Raw genomic sequence first — 12,487 nt, forward strand, 5'->3', positions numbered from 1 at the left:
TTTAATTAGTGGTGATAGATAGATAATTTATTCGATGTATTGCAATGAACTACACGCACAATGAGAAAACTAGTTTGAAAGAAATTAGATTGGTAAATGTTTCTTCAAACATTCAACAGTCAACTCGTGTTCATATTCCTAAATCCAGCCCCATACTTTTCTGCAGTGCATAATATATTCTTCTGTGTTCTTTCCTTTTCTTTGTGGGCCATTCAGGAATGCCTTGATCCGTGGCAATGACGACAGTCTGTCTTTGAATTCCTGGCAATTGTAATACGTAGAAACAATTGATAAGCAATTATGTACACTGTCAGTTATAACGATTATCAGACATTTCAAACAAAACAATCACATACAGTGTTTCACTACACGTAGTACAATTACAAATTTCATTGCGATGGTCAATAGCTCGAGAACTACCATAACTATGCTGAACTTATAGTAGTATTTTATAAAACCCACCCTCAGTTTTGGATAATCTTCAAGAACGTCAGGGAAATATTCATCGCAATAAAGCAAAGATTCCAGAACAGCCAAATCGGCCATAGAAAGATCATCCCCAACAAAATAATCAGATGAGCTGCAATATAATTCCTGTTGAAAATCACATCAGTTTGTTTAGGCACATAATATTACGGTGATGATTTGTTATTTATGATGACGTCACTGAAACTACTGTGCAACGATACTGCGCATAACAAATTGTCGTTTGCTGTACTGGTGCAGCCCCGGCCGCTGCTGCTTTCTGGGTTGCTTTCAAGGTTTTGAACAAACTTCAGCCATTCGAAATACACAGCGAACGTGTCACTGTGGATATTAAGTAAGATACTCTGTTTTGATGTATAGGATATTCTTCATATGAAGCAAAAATGTACGTCAAAGCCGCCACTGAAACGTCGCAGCCGGGATCGCCACGGTGCGTTCTACGCCGTGAACATTTCTACGCGTTCTACGCCGATGCTAACCGAAAACGCCCTAAGCTGTGTGACTTGTGAATAGAGGTGGGACATTTTCAGTTACTTCCACGACATTTTTATCTGGCAAATAACTGGCGATTGAGAATTTCTCAATTAATTTCAAAAATATTATACTCGATAAAATGAGTGGCTCACACTGCTGAAACACAGTTACTAAAAAAAGTATCCATGGCGGAAAATAACATTTACTGTGTGTATTTCGCAGTTTTTTTCCAGCAAACATTGTATAAATGCTATTGATTGATGTGAAACTTTTCATATACATAAAATAAAATATTGCATACTTCAAATATATGTGTTGTTATTTCGTGGGAGCGCGTGTGCTGTGGTGTATGGTAGATGTAATTGTGCATGTGTATCAATAGCTTTAATGAAAAAAATAGTACAATGATTAGTCTGCATCAAGTATTACATACTTAGGTCAACGTCTCCACATTGACAACAAATGGTGTTATCTGGATGGCTGGATGACATGACATCACTAAATTAATACAGAACAGCACAATTATCTCCGAGACTGAGAAAAGTCAACAAAATCAAGCAGTCGCTGTATACAATCAAAAAACATATTTATATCTCAGTTAACTCAAAACACAACACAGGACTGATTAGAATGATACTGGCCCTAAACATAGAATGGACCCTGACTGAAAATTGTAAATACAAGCACTTGAATGTGTACATGGAAACATGCATGGCTTGGGAACCTTTTGTAAATTAGCACTCTCCAAGTGAAAACTAATTATTGGGATCAACAATATAAGTCATACATAGGAACCATGATTTGAAGCACGCTTTATCTGTACCAAAACAATAAAAAGCAGCCTGCTCTTGCTTGATATTGTAATGCATTCAACCCTCGTATCCAACCATTATACACATACCAAATGTTACACTGTTACACTATTCAAATAGGCGAATCAGTTTTCTATAATTCATAGGCGTAACCAGCATAATGAAAACAAAAGTACACAACATGGCTACTATAGAGGGCAACATGCAACTACATTCTGATATATATATATATACGATATACGAGGATACCTCGTAATAACCTTATTATCATACATCTTTTCCTTCCAAGGATGCATCATGGAAATGCTGAAATCCAAAAAGTTTAGAACTGAATCACCGAACTTCTTTGTGTGGAGTCCCGTCAAACCCTGGTGGCAGCCATGTTTGTTTTTATTATTAGAGGAAGCTTGCGCGCGTAGTCATTCCATATTTGGAATTCGCATTACCTTATATGGTAGGATGAAAATACCCCGTAAAATACCGCAAAATTACGGCACGCTGTAACTTATGGCGTTACGATGACAGATGTATAATATTAGAACTTATCACAATAATAATAAACGTGCACGTTTATATTCCCGGAAATGTTCTGCCAATATTTGACTCTTTCTTTCAGACTTTCTGTAGCTTTCGCAGCCGAGTCCAATGTTGGTATATGCGTGCATTAATGATTGAGGCCTACATGTAGAAAATGTTTATTCACCACCATTTTTTTGCCTGTTTGTTTGTCAACAATTTACACCTGTACTATACTATACATTGTGTTCAGTGCACAGCAGACAAAACATGACAATGTTCATTAAATAATATTTTTAAAACTTCATTACTGGCGCAGGATGAATACATTAATCATCAGAGTCAAACTAAGGCTCTTGTGTTGTCACGTAATGTTGACTGTTCAAACTAAATACTTGACATACGAAAAAACACAAAGTTTTGACAGAGTACTTTCCTAGTAGGTTATCGGATTGTTATTTTAATAGCACCGAGCCAAATTTAGTACTACTATTGTTAATGTCATGCATTAAATCTAAAAAAAAGGTACCCACTGACCTTTTCAAAAACAGGAAGATATCTGGGTACGGCATTTTCCTTTACACTCTTGCTATCCTCCTCCATACCTTTGTTCCATCCAGTATATAGAAACTTAATTATAAAATCACGTGCACCGTCGTATAGCACATCAATCCTAAATAGAAATTATTAATGTATGAATATACTAGAAAGTACCCTACTGTCAAACATGAGCGGTCAATGAATACGAATCTGAATAAGAACGTCGAATAATGAAAATGTATATTAGGAATAAGAACCAGAATCGTACTACATTTTCTTTCAAACTGCCCTCCAACGAGCAACAACCGTCCCAGCATATGTATAATGACATGACGATATGACAACTTGTATAGATACATCAGAAACATTCCATCGCACATTGGTTACTTGCCCCAAAAAAATGTTAGCTTAGGAGTTGCAGGCACGGGACAATTATCTTGATGATGTCTTTTTGCAATTCAAATTATATCGATACGGTGTATGTATACTGCAGTCATTCATTCATTTACTATAGAGCATGGAAACGAATGGACCCTATTATGACCCTAGTAGCTAAAAGGAATGTCAATATTTGACATAATTGTTTGACAGTGTAATCAATTCACGCACAACGACGTAATTCATGTCACAACGCAGCCAAACAACATAATATATGATCTCACCGTGTTTTCTGTTCCAGTGTTTTACCATACATGTCGTATTTTCTGGCAATATACCGAATTATAGCGTTGGTTTGTACCAATTTCATGCCATCAATTTCCAACATCGGCACTTGCATGAATAGAAGATCACCGGCTAAAGAATAACAATGTTGAAACGAACCAAAAATTAAAAACTAATACACGTGTAAAGGGAACATGTGTGCAAGGTACAGTTCCAGAAAATTTTACTGAAATGTCAAGTGCAAGTTTTAACTGCACATATAGAAACCGCCGTGCAGTAGATTGCTTAACCTCACAGTGATATTCAGTAAAATAACTTTGTGTAAATATACCTGACTACATGTATTTTCTGTTGTTATATTATGAGGATACCTCAAAGTATGCACGAAGACAGTACAGTGGACGTCGATGCAACGGCGTACTGTATGAGTTATTATTATACATCTTTTCGTTCCAAGGATACATCATGGGAATGCCGAAATACAAAAAGTATAGAACAAAATCAGCGAACGTCCTTGTGTGGAGTCTGGTCAAACCTTGGTGGCAACCATGTTTGTTTTTATTATTGGTGGACGCTAACGCGCGTAATCATTCCATATTTGGAATTCGCATGTCCTTATATGGTAGGATGAAAATACCCCGTAAAATACCGCAAAATTACGACACGCTGTAACTTTTGGCGTTACGGTGACAGATGTATAATACAGTCACTGTGTGTACAGTGCGAAACATAAACAACGAATTAAACAGAACACAAACCTTGACGCAACCTATTCACGTGTGCTGCATCTTGAAGATACGTTTCCTCAAACTGTAGAATAAACATCAATATTAACTAATATAACAACGGGTGAGATGAATCTGCCAGGACCAGCTTTTGGCAGTCAGGTATAGTTGGTAAGCTAGATAATTTCAATCGGTGCCACATGTTAGGCAGATATATGGAGGTCATCACTAGGGTGGATGTAGATGCTGAAAGTGGTGCAGTTTTTTTTCTATGACGTCATATGTAAACAATACCACGTGCAAAATGCGCTAAATCAGGGGAATTAGAAAAACATGCACAACTCGCACTCACGTTGATTACTTTCAACGAAATTGTGTGCAGCCCTGCCAAATATGATGACTGAAGTGACTAACTATTGAAATTGTCAACATGTAATAATAAAAAAATATTTTTTGTCAATATTTTCTGAAATTAATCATTTTCTGGGTAACACACTATTCTCAAGAGACCATCATATAATTCGGTGAACTGATGTTAAATACAATACCTTTATGTGCAAGTTTAAAATGTACAAACCATGTACAAGCAAAATAGACGACAGTATGTAATAAAACATTTATTAACTGGCCTTTTTCGGGCGCTAGCATACGTCTATTTACCCCTCGGGGCAGAAAGTCACCCACAAAACGATATATTTCCCTCTGGCTTTTGCCCTCGAGAAATAAGAAAATAAACGTATGCGATCGCCCTCACGGCTTGTCAGTAAGTGTTCAATAACATTTCATGTATCCTGTGAATATAATTGGACACATGTTTATTATATCACATGTTCTAATTTACAGGTTACCAGTTATTAGTTAACTTAGCCTTACATTTGTGTTGCTTAGACTAGTACTATTTAACTTACAACACTATCTAGAACTGGCTTGTCTAACGTACTGAGAATACAGAATACAGCTACATGTAGTATTGTTGAATAACAGACTATAACATTTTATGTATACTATTTCTTACATCATTGCAACTGCATCTTACGATATAATTGGACACATGTTTATTACATCATGTTTTAATTTACAGATTTGTTCTGAAATCTATGATGGAGTCAAGTCCATTAAAGCTGGCAGTGCGGCCAAAAAGACGGAAAACAAACAATGATTTATTGAAGTGCATTAATAATTAATCAAGGCAAGGATCAAGTCAAGGACTGAAAACATTCCTCATTGCATTGAAAACAAGGAATGATGCTGGTCATTGTGATCAATATGATCGACTTCAAACATTCATAACAATGAATGACAACAATGAGTTAGAATTTATTATGCCTGTGCCTAATTTCAATTGGCACACAAATTGTTACTCCTCTTTCACTTCCAGCACGAATTTGGATAACTTACAGTCATGTCAGTCTGAAGACCCCCAACCATCAACGTCAAGGGATAAGATACAGAGAGAAACATTTCCATTCAAAGAAGTATGTTTATTTTGATGCAAGAAATCATACAAGAAAGATAAGTTCTTATTTAAGGTGACAACCTTTGAATTTGGAAATACCTTAGAGGAGAGAGTAGAAGAACAGAATGACATACAGATGGGAACGAGAGTTGGGGGTGATTTTAGTAAACTAATAGCACTGGAAGCAAGATATCACAAAGTAACAGTAAATACATAATAAAAGAAAAGAAACGCCCACAGCTCTCTGGGAAGGTATACAATATAGCCCTGGAAGAACTTGTTAACAGCATAGCGCCCAGTCTCCCAGTCTTGACAAAGGGATGACATTAGGCATGGACAAACTGCTAGATAGATACCACGAATTACTCAAAATATATATGGCTGATGAAGATGGCAGTGAAATACACTAGACAAAATCTGAAGCTAAAACTACAGTCTCGATACAGTGCCCTTCTACAGTTCTTGCATGTTGGATTCAACAAACCCGATTTGGTTATGTCAAAATCAATTGAACTCAAAGATACAGTTAACACAGTTGCAAATATGAAAGAAATGATGGCAGCAACACAAGCCTCAGCAAATGTCAAATTTAATTTTGGTGATGGCTTAACATCTCCAAATGTAGTACTTTACTATGCAGCACTGGTGTTATGATCGGCCATCAGGTCACATAAAGGAGTTCAACACTTGCCACTAAATCCTGCAGACATCACTGAGGAAAATGCTGAAAAATGTCTACAAGAAGATTTATACACCTTTCTACATTGGATCATGGAACCACAAACAGCAGAATCAATAGTACCTATATATAAAGCTCAGGTGAAGGACCATGACACCAGCTTACATGGACATATATATTGTCTGTTAGACAAGATCTTGTCTATATTGCAACATCAGGTAGTTGCAGAACACCTAAGCATGTTGGGTTGGGTGTCAGTCTACGCCAGATGACAAAGTCAGAAGAAGTGGTAAAGCTTGTTAATAAGTTAGGACATGGAATCAGCTATGATGAGGTATGCAGAATTGATACTAGCTGGGCCAGAGAACAACTCCGAGATGAGCATTGGGTTCCAGGTAATATGGTTTCTGGATGAGTAACACGGGCAGCTGGGGATAATTTCAACAGAGCTACAGAATCATGTACCATGATGTGATAAACATGGTACTAACACAGTCTACACTATGATGAAATATTTTCAGAATATGTTCCACTCATTGGATCAAGACTAGACAAATTTTTGCTATTATGAAGCAATCTACTGCACAGATGATCAAATGGAGGAATCATGATTAATTGTCCAATGACCACCTAGAGGTGGGAGGTATGCATCGTGCAATGAATTTCATAGTGATATAGAAACATCCAAATGCAGGAGATTCGGAAACCAACCATAGTAACACAACTACCAACTACCAAAACAACGAGATACTGTCAAATGCAAAAAATAAATCAAATATAGCCAATTTCCTAATGAATGACTGGATTGTGAAATGTGAAGAAAGGCTTTCTCCAGGATATGAAGTATACCTTTCTGGTGGGTTCCATGACATCAGAAAGGCAGTGAAAATAGTTCCTGGCAATCATCATGCAATACCAGAAATAGAGGCTGATCATGTTGTTTTTACATGTTGCACATGCCAATTTTCAGTCCTATATATGGACCCATGCAACAAACCAATATCTGGATGTTTGTCCAATAAACAATGAATGTGTGATAGATGATATGGGATACCTTGTTCCAAAATTGATGGTATTACCACCAGCTCCAGATGCTGTTCTCGCATTTGTTCAATGCGGATGTCAGAGCGATTGCTCTTCAAGGCGATGTAAATGCCGTAAGGATGATTGGTATGCTCGGTTGCATGTAAATGTGAATATGAAGAGTGTTGCAATAGAGTGTTGTACGAATCAGACACAGACTCTGAAGATTATGACGAACATTAAAAATTGTATTGCTGTGATTATAAAAAAAATGTTTTTGTATTCCACATGGAGTATCATGCAAGATCTTTATTCAGACTTCACAATATATTTATACTACACCAATATTGTTTATTCATTGTTAAAAAAATGTGAATAACTTTCAATTTCTCCTGGCGTTTTGGAAAGGTGAATATCATTATAAAAAACGCAAGTTTTATGAAAAAAAAAACCGCTGCAATGACAGTAATTTGTCATAGTTCGAATCATAGTTTGCAGTTCCATAGTTTTAGGTCAGAAATCAGACATATTAGATATTAAATATGTTATAATTACTGAATATTATTTTACCTTGTGTACATTTTTGTTGGTGTTTTGCCTATTAAATACTATATATACTATAGTATATATATATATAGTGATTCATAATCTCGTCAAGCTGCATTTCCTCTAGCATCACATCGCTCATGGTTCTCCAATACAATAGTTGATATGCTTATATTTTAACATGTATTCTGCATTGTATGAGTATACCCATCGTCAGGTTTATTACATGTATGCTTTCAACCGATAATGAACGAGTTTTCAGAGTGTGACGCTTTTGTGACTTCTAAATAAACTTAAAATCTTGAATGATAGGTCACTTATTTTTGTTCCTTTCAAATATTTATATTAAGTTATTCTATTTAAATGGATTACACTATCTATATGCTGAGGAGAATGTGTTGATAATTCATGTAATTTCTTCAAACTACAAGTGTAAAACATACGATTTTTACCAAATTTGGTCATTTTTTAATATTGTTTTATCACTAAGTTGTATTTACATTTAGTAGCTATTTACTTTAGCCATCATATTTGGCAGGTTTGCACAATTTTTTTTTAAATTTTAAATTAATCAACATTAGTGAGAGTTGTGCATTTTTTTCCAATTTTCTGATATTAGCACATTTGTATGCGTTATTGTTTACATATGACATCATAGAAAAAAACTGCACCACTTTCAGCATCTACATCCACCCTAGTAATGACCTCCATATATCTGCCTAACATGTGGCACCAATGGAAATTATGTAGCTTACCAACTATACCTACGCACTAACTAAGCCTCTTTTTAAATCTGGCAGGTAGACGAATAGTGTTCATTCATATATATAAATCACACGATCAGCTCAAAACGTTAAATTAAAAATTAAATTCAATTTATACGGAAATACGAGACAAATACCTCAACAAATATGTCAACATTCAACTAAATGTGTGTCTTCTTATCTTACTTTAAATAATACAATACAAGAAATCATATGTAACCATTTCTAATTTTCTGTACGGTTTATGATTTGGAACGTCATTTTGGTGGATATGTGGGTACTGTTGCCATAGAAACAGTTTCTATTTTGCGGATGATTTTCCATTTATAACTATTAAAATAATAGAATGTTTCTCTTCAAATATTCAGAAGATGTTACCTTTAGTGCACCAACGAGAACATTAAATGTTGGTAGAGGTGTGTGTAGTTGTCGTTGAAACAATCATTTCGGAAATGATTTTTCACTTTTCACAATATTTTATGTCATAAAGTAATATATTTGTTTCATTCTCTTTTCATCTATCAATAATTGTCAGGAGAGATTGCCCTGATTAATATGCAAAGTTCAGTTGCCATAGCAACACAAATCACAAATCATTGTAATTAGTTTGCCACATCTTGATGCAGCCAGAATTTTGAAAAATGGGTTAAATATTATGCAATTTGTTATAGTATTAATACATCTAGTATTAAAGAAGATAGGTGTACTCTTTTTTATCATTATTTAAACATAAATGTCAAATCCAGTTTCAGCAACGGAATTTAAATCGCTCTTTGTTGAGTGCTTAGCTAATCATACATCGGGACTGATAATCATTGTATGAGATTAGTGAAATTTGGGGATTAAAAAAGACTAACCATACCGAGGCAAGTGTCTTGATATGCAAATACAGGCATCACATCAGTAAACTCACGTTATCATTGCGACTAATTGAGCCAAGTAAATTACAAAACACAAGATAGCTGGATTTCGTGACTTCGTACTGCACAGGTGAAAATAAATAGTAATTCTCACTGGTCATGAGCAACAAATTGGGTGTCATTAGATAACGTGGGCGTGTGGAACGAGTATTAATTTTTGCACACAGACACACCGTATTATTTTTGTCTGACCTGTTCCCACGCGCTTTCGTTTAAACTGGTAAACGAAGCCTATAAACCTCTATTCGACCCCTGCACGCCGTTGAACCATGGCCAACTGTACCAAATCAAAACAATGGTAATCATTGCCTATAACAGGTACTAACAGTATTGGTAGGTGAAATGAGAAAATAAGGGTTTGGAAACAGAGAGCCTGATAAATTTGAAATGTTACTTACTTCGATTCCAACGGTGGCTAAAATCAGCCTTATTGATTCACCCGATCCCCGACCATCAAAATATGTTAAATGTGCCTTCATTTCGGTGAGCCTCAGGAGTTGTCGGAGATATGAAATGCAGAATGCAAATGAGGAAATACGCAATTGTGTACCAGTGTATTGGCTGGATGAACTCCAATTAAAGTAAGGGAGATATCATTATTTATTACATGTGTAGTTGGTGCTTCAGTAGTGTTGATGGGAGTTCTGTGTCTTAGCCAATGGTTGACTAAAATAATTCAAACTATGTTCGAAGTTGTATTCTTTTGTGAAACTACGTGTACGTTTTTTAATATATTGTAATATTCATTTTTGTCGATACCGATTTATACAGAGATGATCACAAAACCACGACGCCTACTCCCAGACATGGGATGGACCATTTCCATGCCGCACTGCCTGCCAGGCGATTAATTTCAGATCTCGTCTCGCCGGAATGCATGATGCATGATATCTACTCACATCTCACTGTTGTTACGCATGATGTGATTGGCTGAGACTCGGTCACATGACATTGAATAAAACTGATGTCACATGGCTGACGTCACTGAAGCTATGGCACAACGATACAGCGCATAACAAATTGTCGTCCGCTGCACTGCTGTTGCCCCGGCCGCTTTTTTCGGGATTGCTTCCAAATAGACAGCAAACGTGCCAGAATTAATATGAAGTAAGATACTCTGCTTTGATATTCTTTATATGAAGCAAATATCTATGCGGGTGAGGGTGAGTGTGCCGATGTTCTCCGAGAACGCCCTGAGGTGAATGATTTGTGAATGCAGATGAGAAAGTCATAGTAACGCACATGAGAAATTCATAGCAGTCATTTCCACGGGGTTCTGACATTTTTCAGTCGAGTGGCGAAATAAATTGTATTTGAGAATTTCTCAATCCCTTCCAATAATTTTATACTCAATAAATTGAGAAATACACACTGCTGAAACTAACGTTTACTGTGTATTTCTCAGTGAGCGATACACAATGTATAACAAAAAGTTATATACAATATGTAGACCGTACAATATATATTCTGTAGTATCGTGTGGCATGAAATGCGTGGTACCATGTGATATATGTAGAATTATGTGCTATACAATGTTTAACATCACGTGGTATACAATATATAGTAAAGCTGTCCTGAACGGTTGTCGAGCTTGTTGTGCTGTGGTGATTCGGCAAGGCTATGCATTAACCAATATTCGTTAGTCATACATTTTAATTTCAACCAACCATAAGCGACCTGTTCATAGCAGCCTATCACAGTACGTTTCAATTAGCAATAAGTGATATGTAGTATGGGTCTTTCCTGTGACGAATAAATCGCTTTGAATCTAGTTACTGTTCTGTCTTGTTGTACGCTGCCTTTTATCTTCAAGTGAACCACTAATCTTTATATATATATATATATATATATATAGGGCCATGTACACGATATTACTTCAATAGGTCCATCCCTGCCAATAATACCCGCCGGCTACCATATACAATTTCTTGATAAGACTTGAGGTCGTCTAATCGATTTTTGATTAGAACCATTCCAAGCTACAAGATGTCTAAACCAATGATTCAACAACCAAGAAACCATTTGACCACATACATCAAAATAAATGTATCAATATTTGAACAACCAAAAAAGCAACGAATTCCTACTATCAAGTTAGATTTTTCAGACATTATCTTACAACCGGCAATCCAGACACGTATTCTTACATCTATCAGGGGGAAATTCTTCTCTGAGGGGTTCTCCACACGTGTCAGGGGGGAATAGCGTCTCGTCTCTCTATCGCGTCCCCTTGAGGTATGGGATCGGGAAAGTCACTTAAACTTTACAGTCAAATAAGACACACACAATGGAATACGTTTCAACTCTCGTCTTAGTCGGTCAGTCAAGCACTTTATAAATTCACTGAATTAGTAATTTGGAATACCAACTGTCAGAAACAGTAGTCCGAATAGCGACGGTTATCTCGTAATTAGTTCCAAATCACTGAACCAATTTCCGTGCAGGACCTTAAATAGGCTTAAACGATGACAGACATAACACAGCCATTCGCCAGTAATCAGCTAATTAAGTCAGTCAACAGATACGCGTAAACAATTTCATCGCACATCCTTCAAAATGTACCCTTGTGCATCTATGATTCAATGATGTTGAGTAAGAGAGTAAGGAGTTCCCATTCATACTTGTCCAGTCAGGAACACACCCTCTCTTGAGGTATTACGTATTATTCACATCTTGGGATACGGGACAGCAATTCCAAGACCCCAAATAAATCTAATTGATCCAATTGATCAGAATATAAAGACGATTGATCAGTATATATTGATTTATACTTTTTTCAATTTATACTTTTTTCAATAGAGCAATAGTAAACAGTTTTGAGCCATATAAAGTGGTACAACATAACAAATACATACATAAATACATACATATAAACTCGTTAAG

The 12,487-nt window shown here is 36.1% G+C and overlaps 1 protein-coding gene across 1 annotated transcript; it reads right to left on the minus strand.

Moving 5' to 3' along the window:
* Nucleotides 1-10,161, minus strand: LOC102801660 (glutathione S-transferase A3-like). Its single transcript, XM_078007399.2, has 6 exons — nt 10,003-10,161; nt 4,250-4,301; nt 3,491-3,623; nt 2,826-2,961; nt 463-594; nt 1-261 (listed from the first exon to the last, which is right to left on the minus strand). Exons 1-6 carry the CDS (start codon nt 10,081-10,083, stop codon nt 139-141), a joined length of 657 nt encoding a protein of 218 aa, XP_077863525.1. The 5' UTR covers nt 10,084-10,161; the 3' UTR covers nt 1-138.
* Between the last annotated feature and the right edge of the window lie 2,326 nt (nt 10,162-12,487).

This window comes from Saccoglossus kowalevskii, chromosome 9 (genome assembly GCF_978046115.1).
Source record: "Saccoglossus kowalevskii chromosome 9, keSacKowa6.1, whole genome shotgun sequence".
NCBI lineage: Eukaryota > Metazoa > Hemichordata > Enteropneusta > Harrimaniidae > Saccoglossus > Saccoglossus kowalevskii.

What these genes read in the sequence shown, in the direction of transcription:
- LOC102801660 (XM_078007399.2), bottom strand. Translation starts at nt 10,083, where the DNA reads ATGAAGGCACATTTAACATATTTTGATGGTCGGGGATCGGGTGAATCA. An exon ending in CGTGAATAGGTTGCGTCAAG is followed by an intron (nt 3,624 to 4,249) that starts GTTTGTGTTCTG and finishes GTTATTCTTTAG; the next exon opens with CCGGTGATCTTCTATTCATG. An exon ending in ACACTGGAACAGAAAACACG is followed by an intron (nt 2,962 to 3,490) that starts GTGAGATCATAT and finishes ATTTCTATTTAG; the next exon opens with GATTGATGTGCTATACGACG.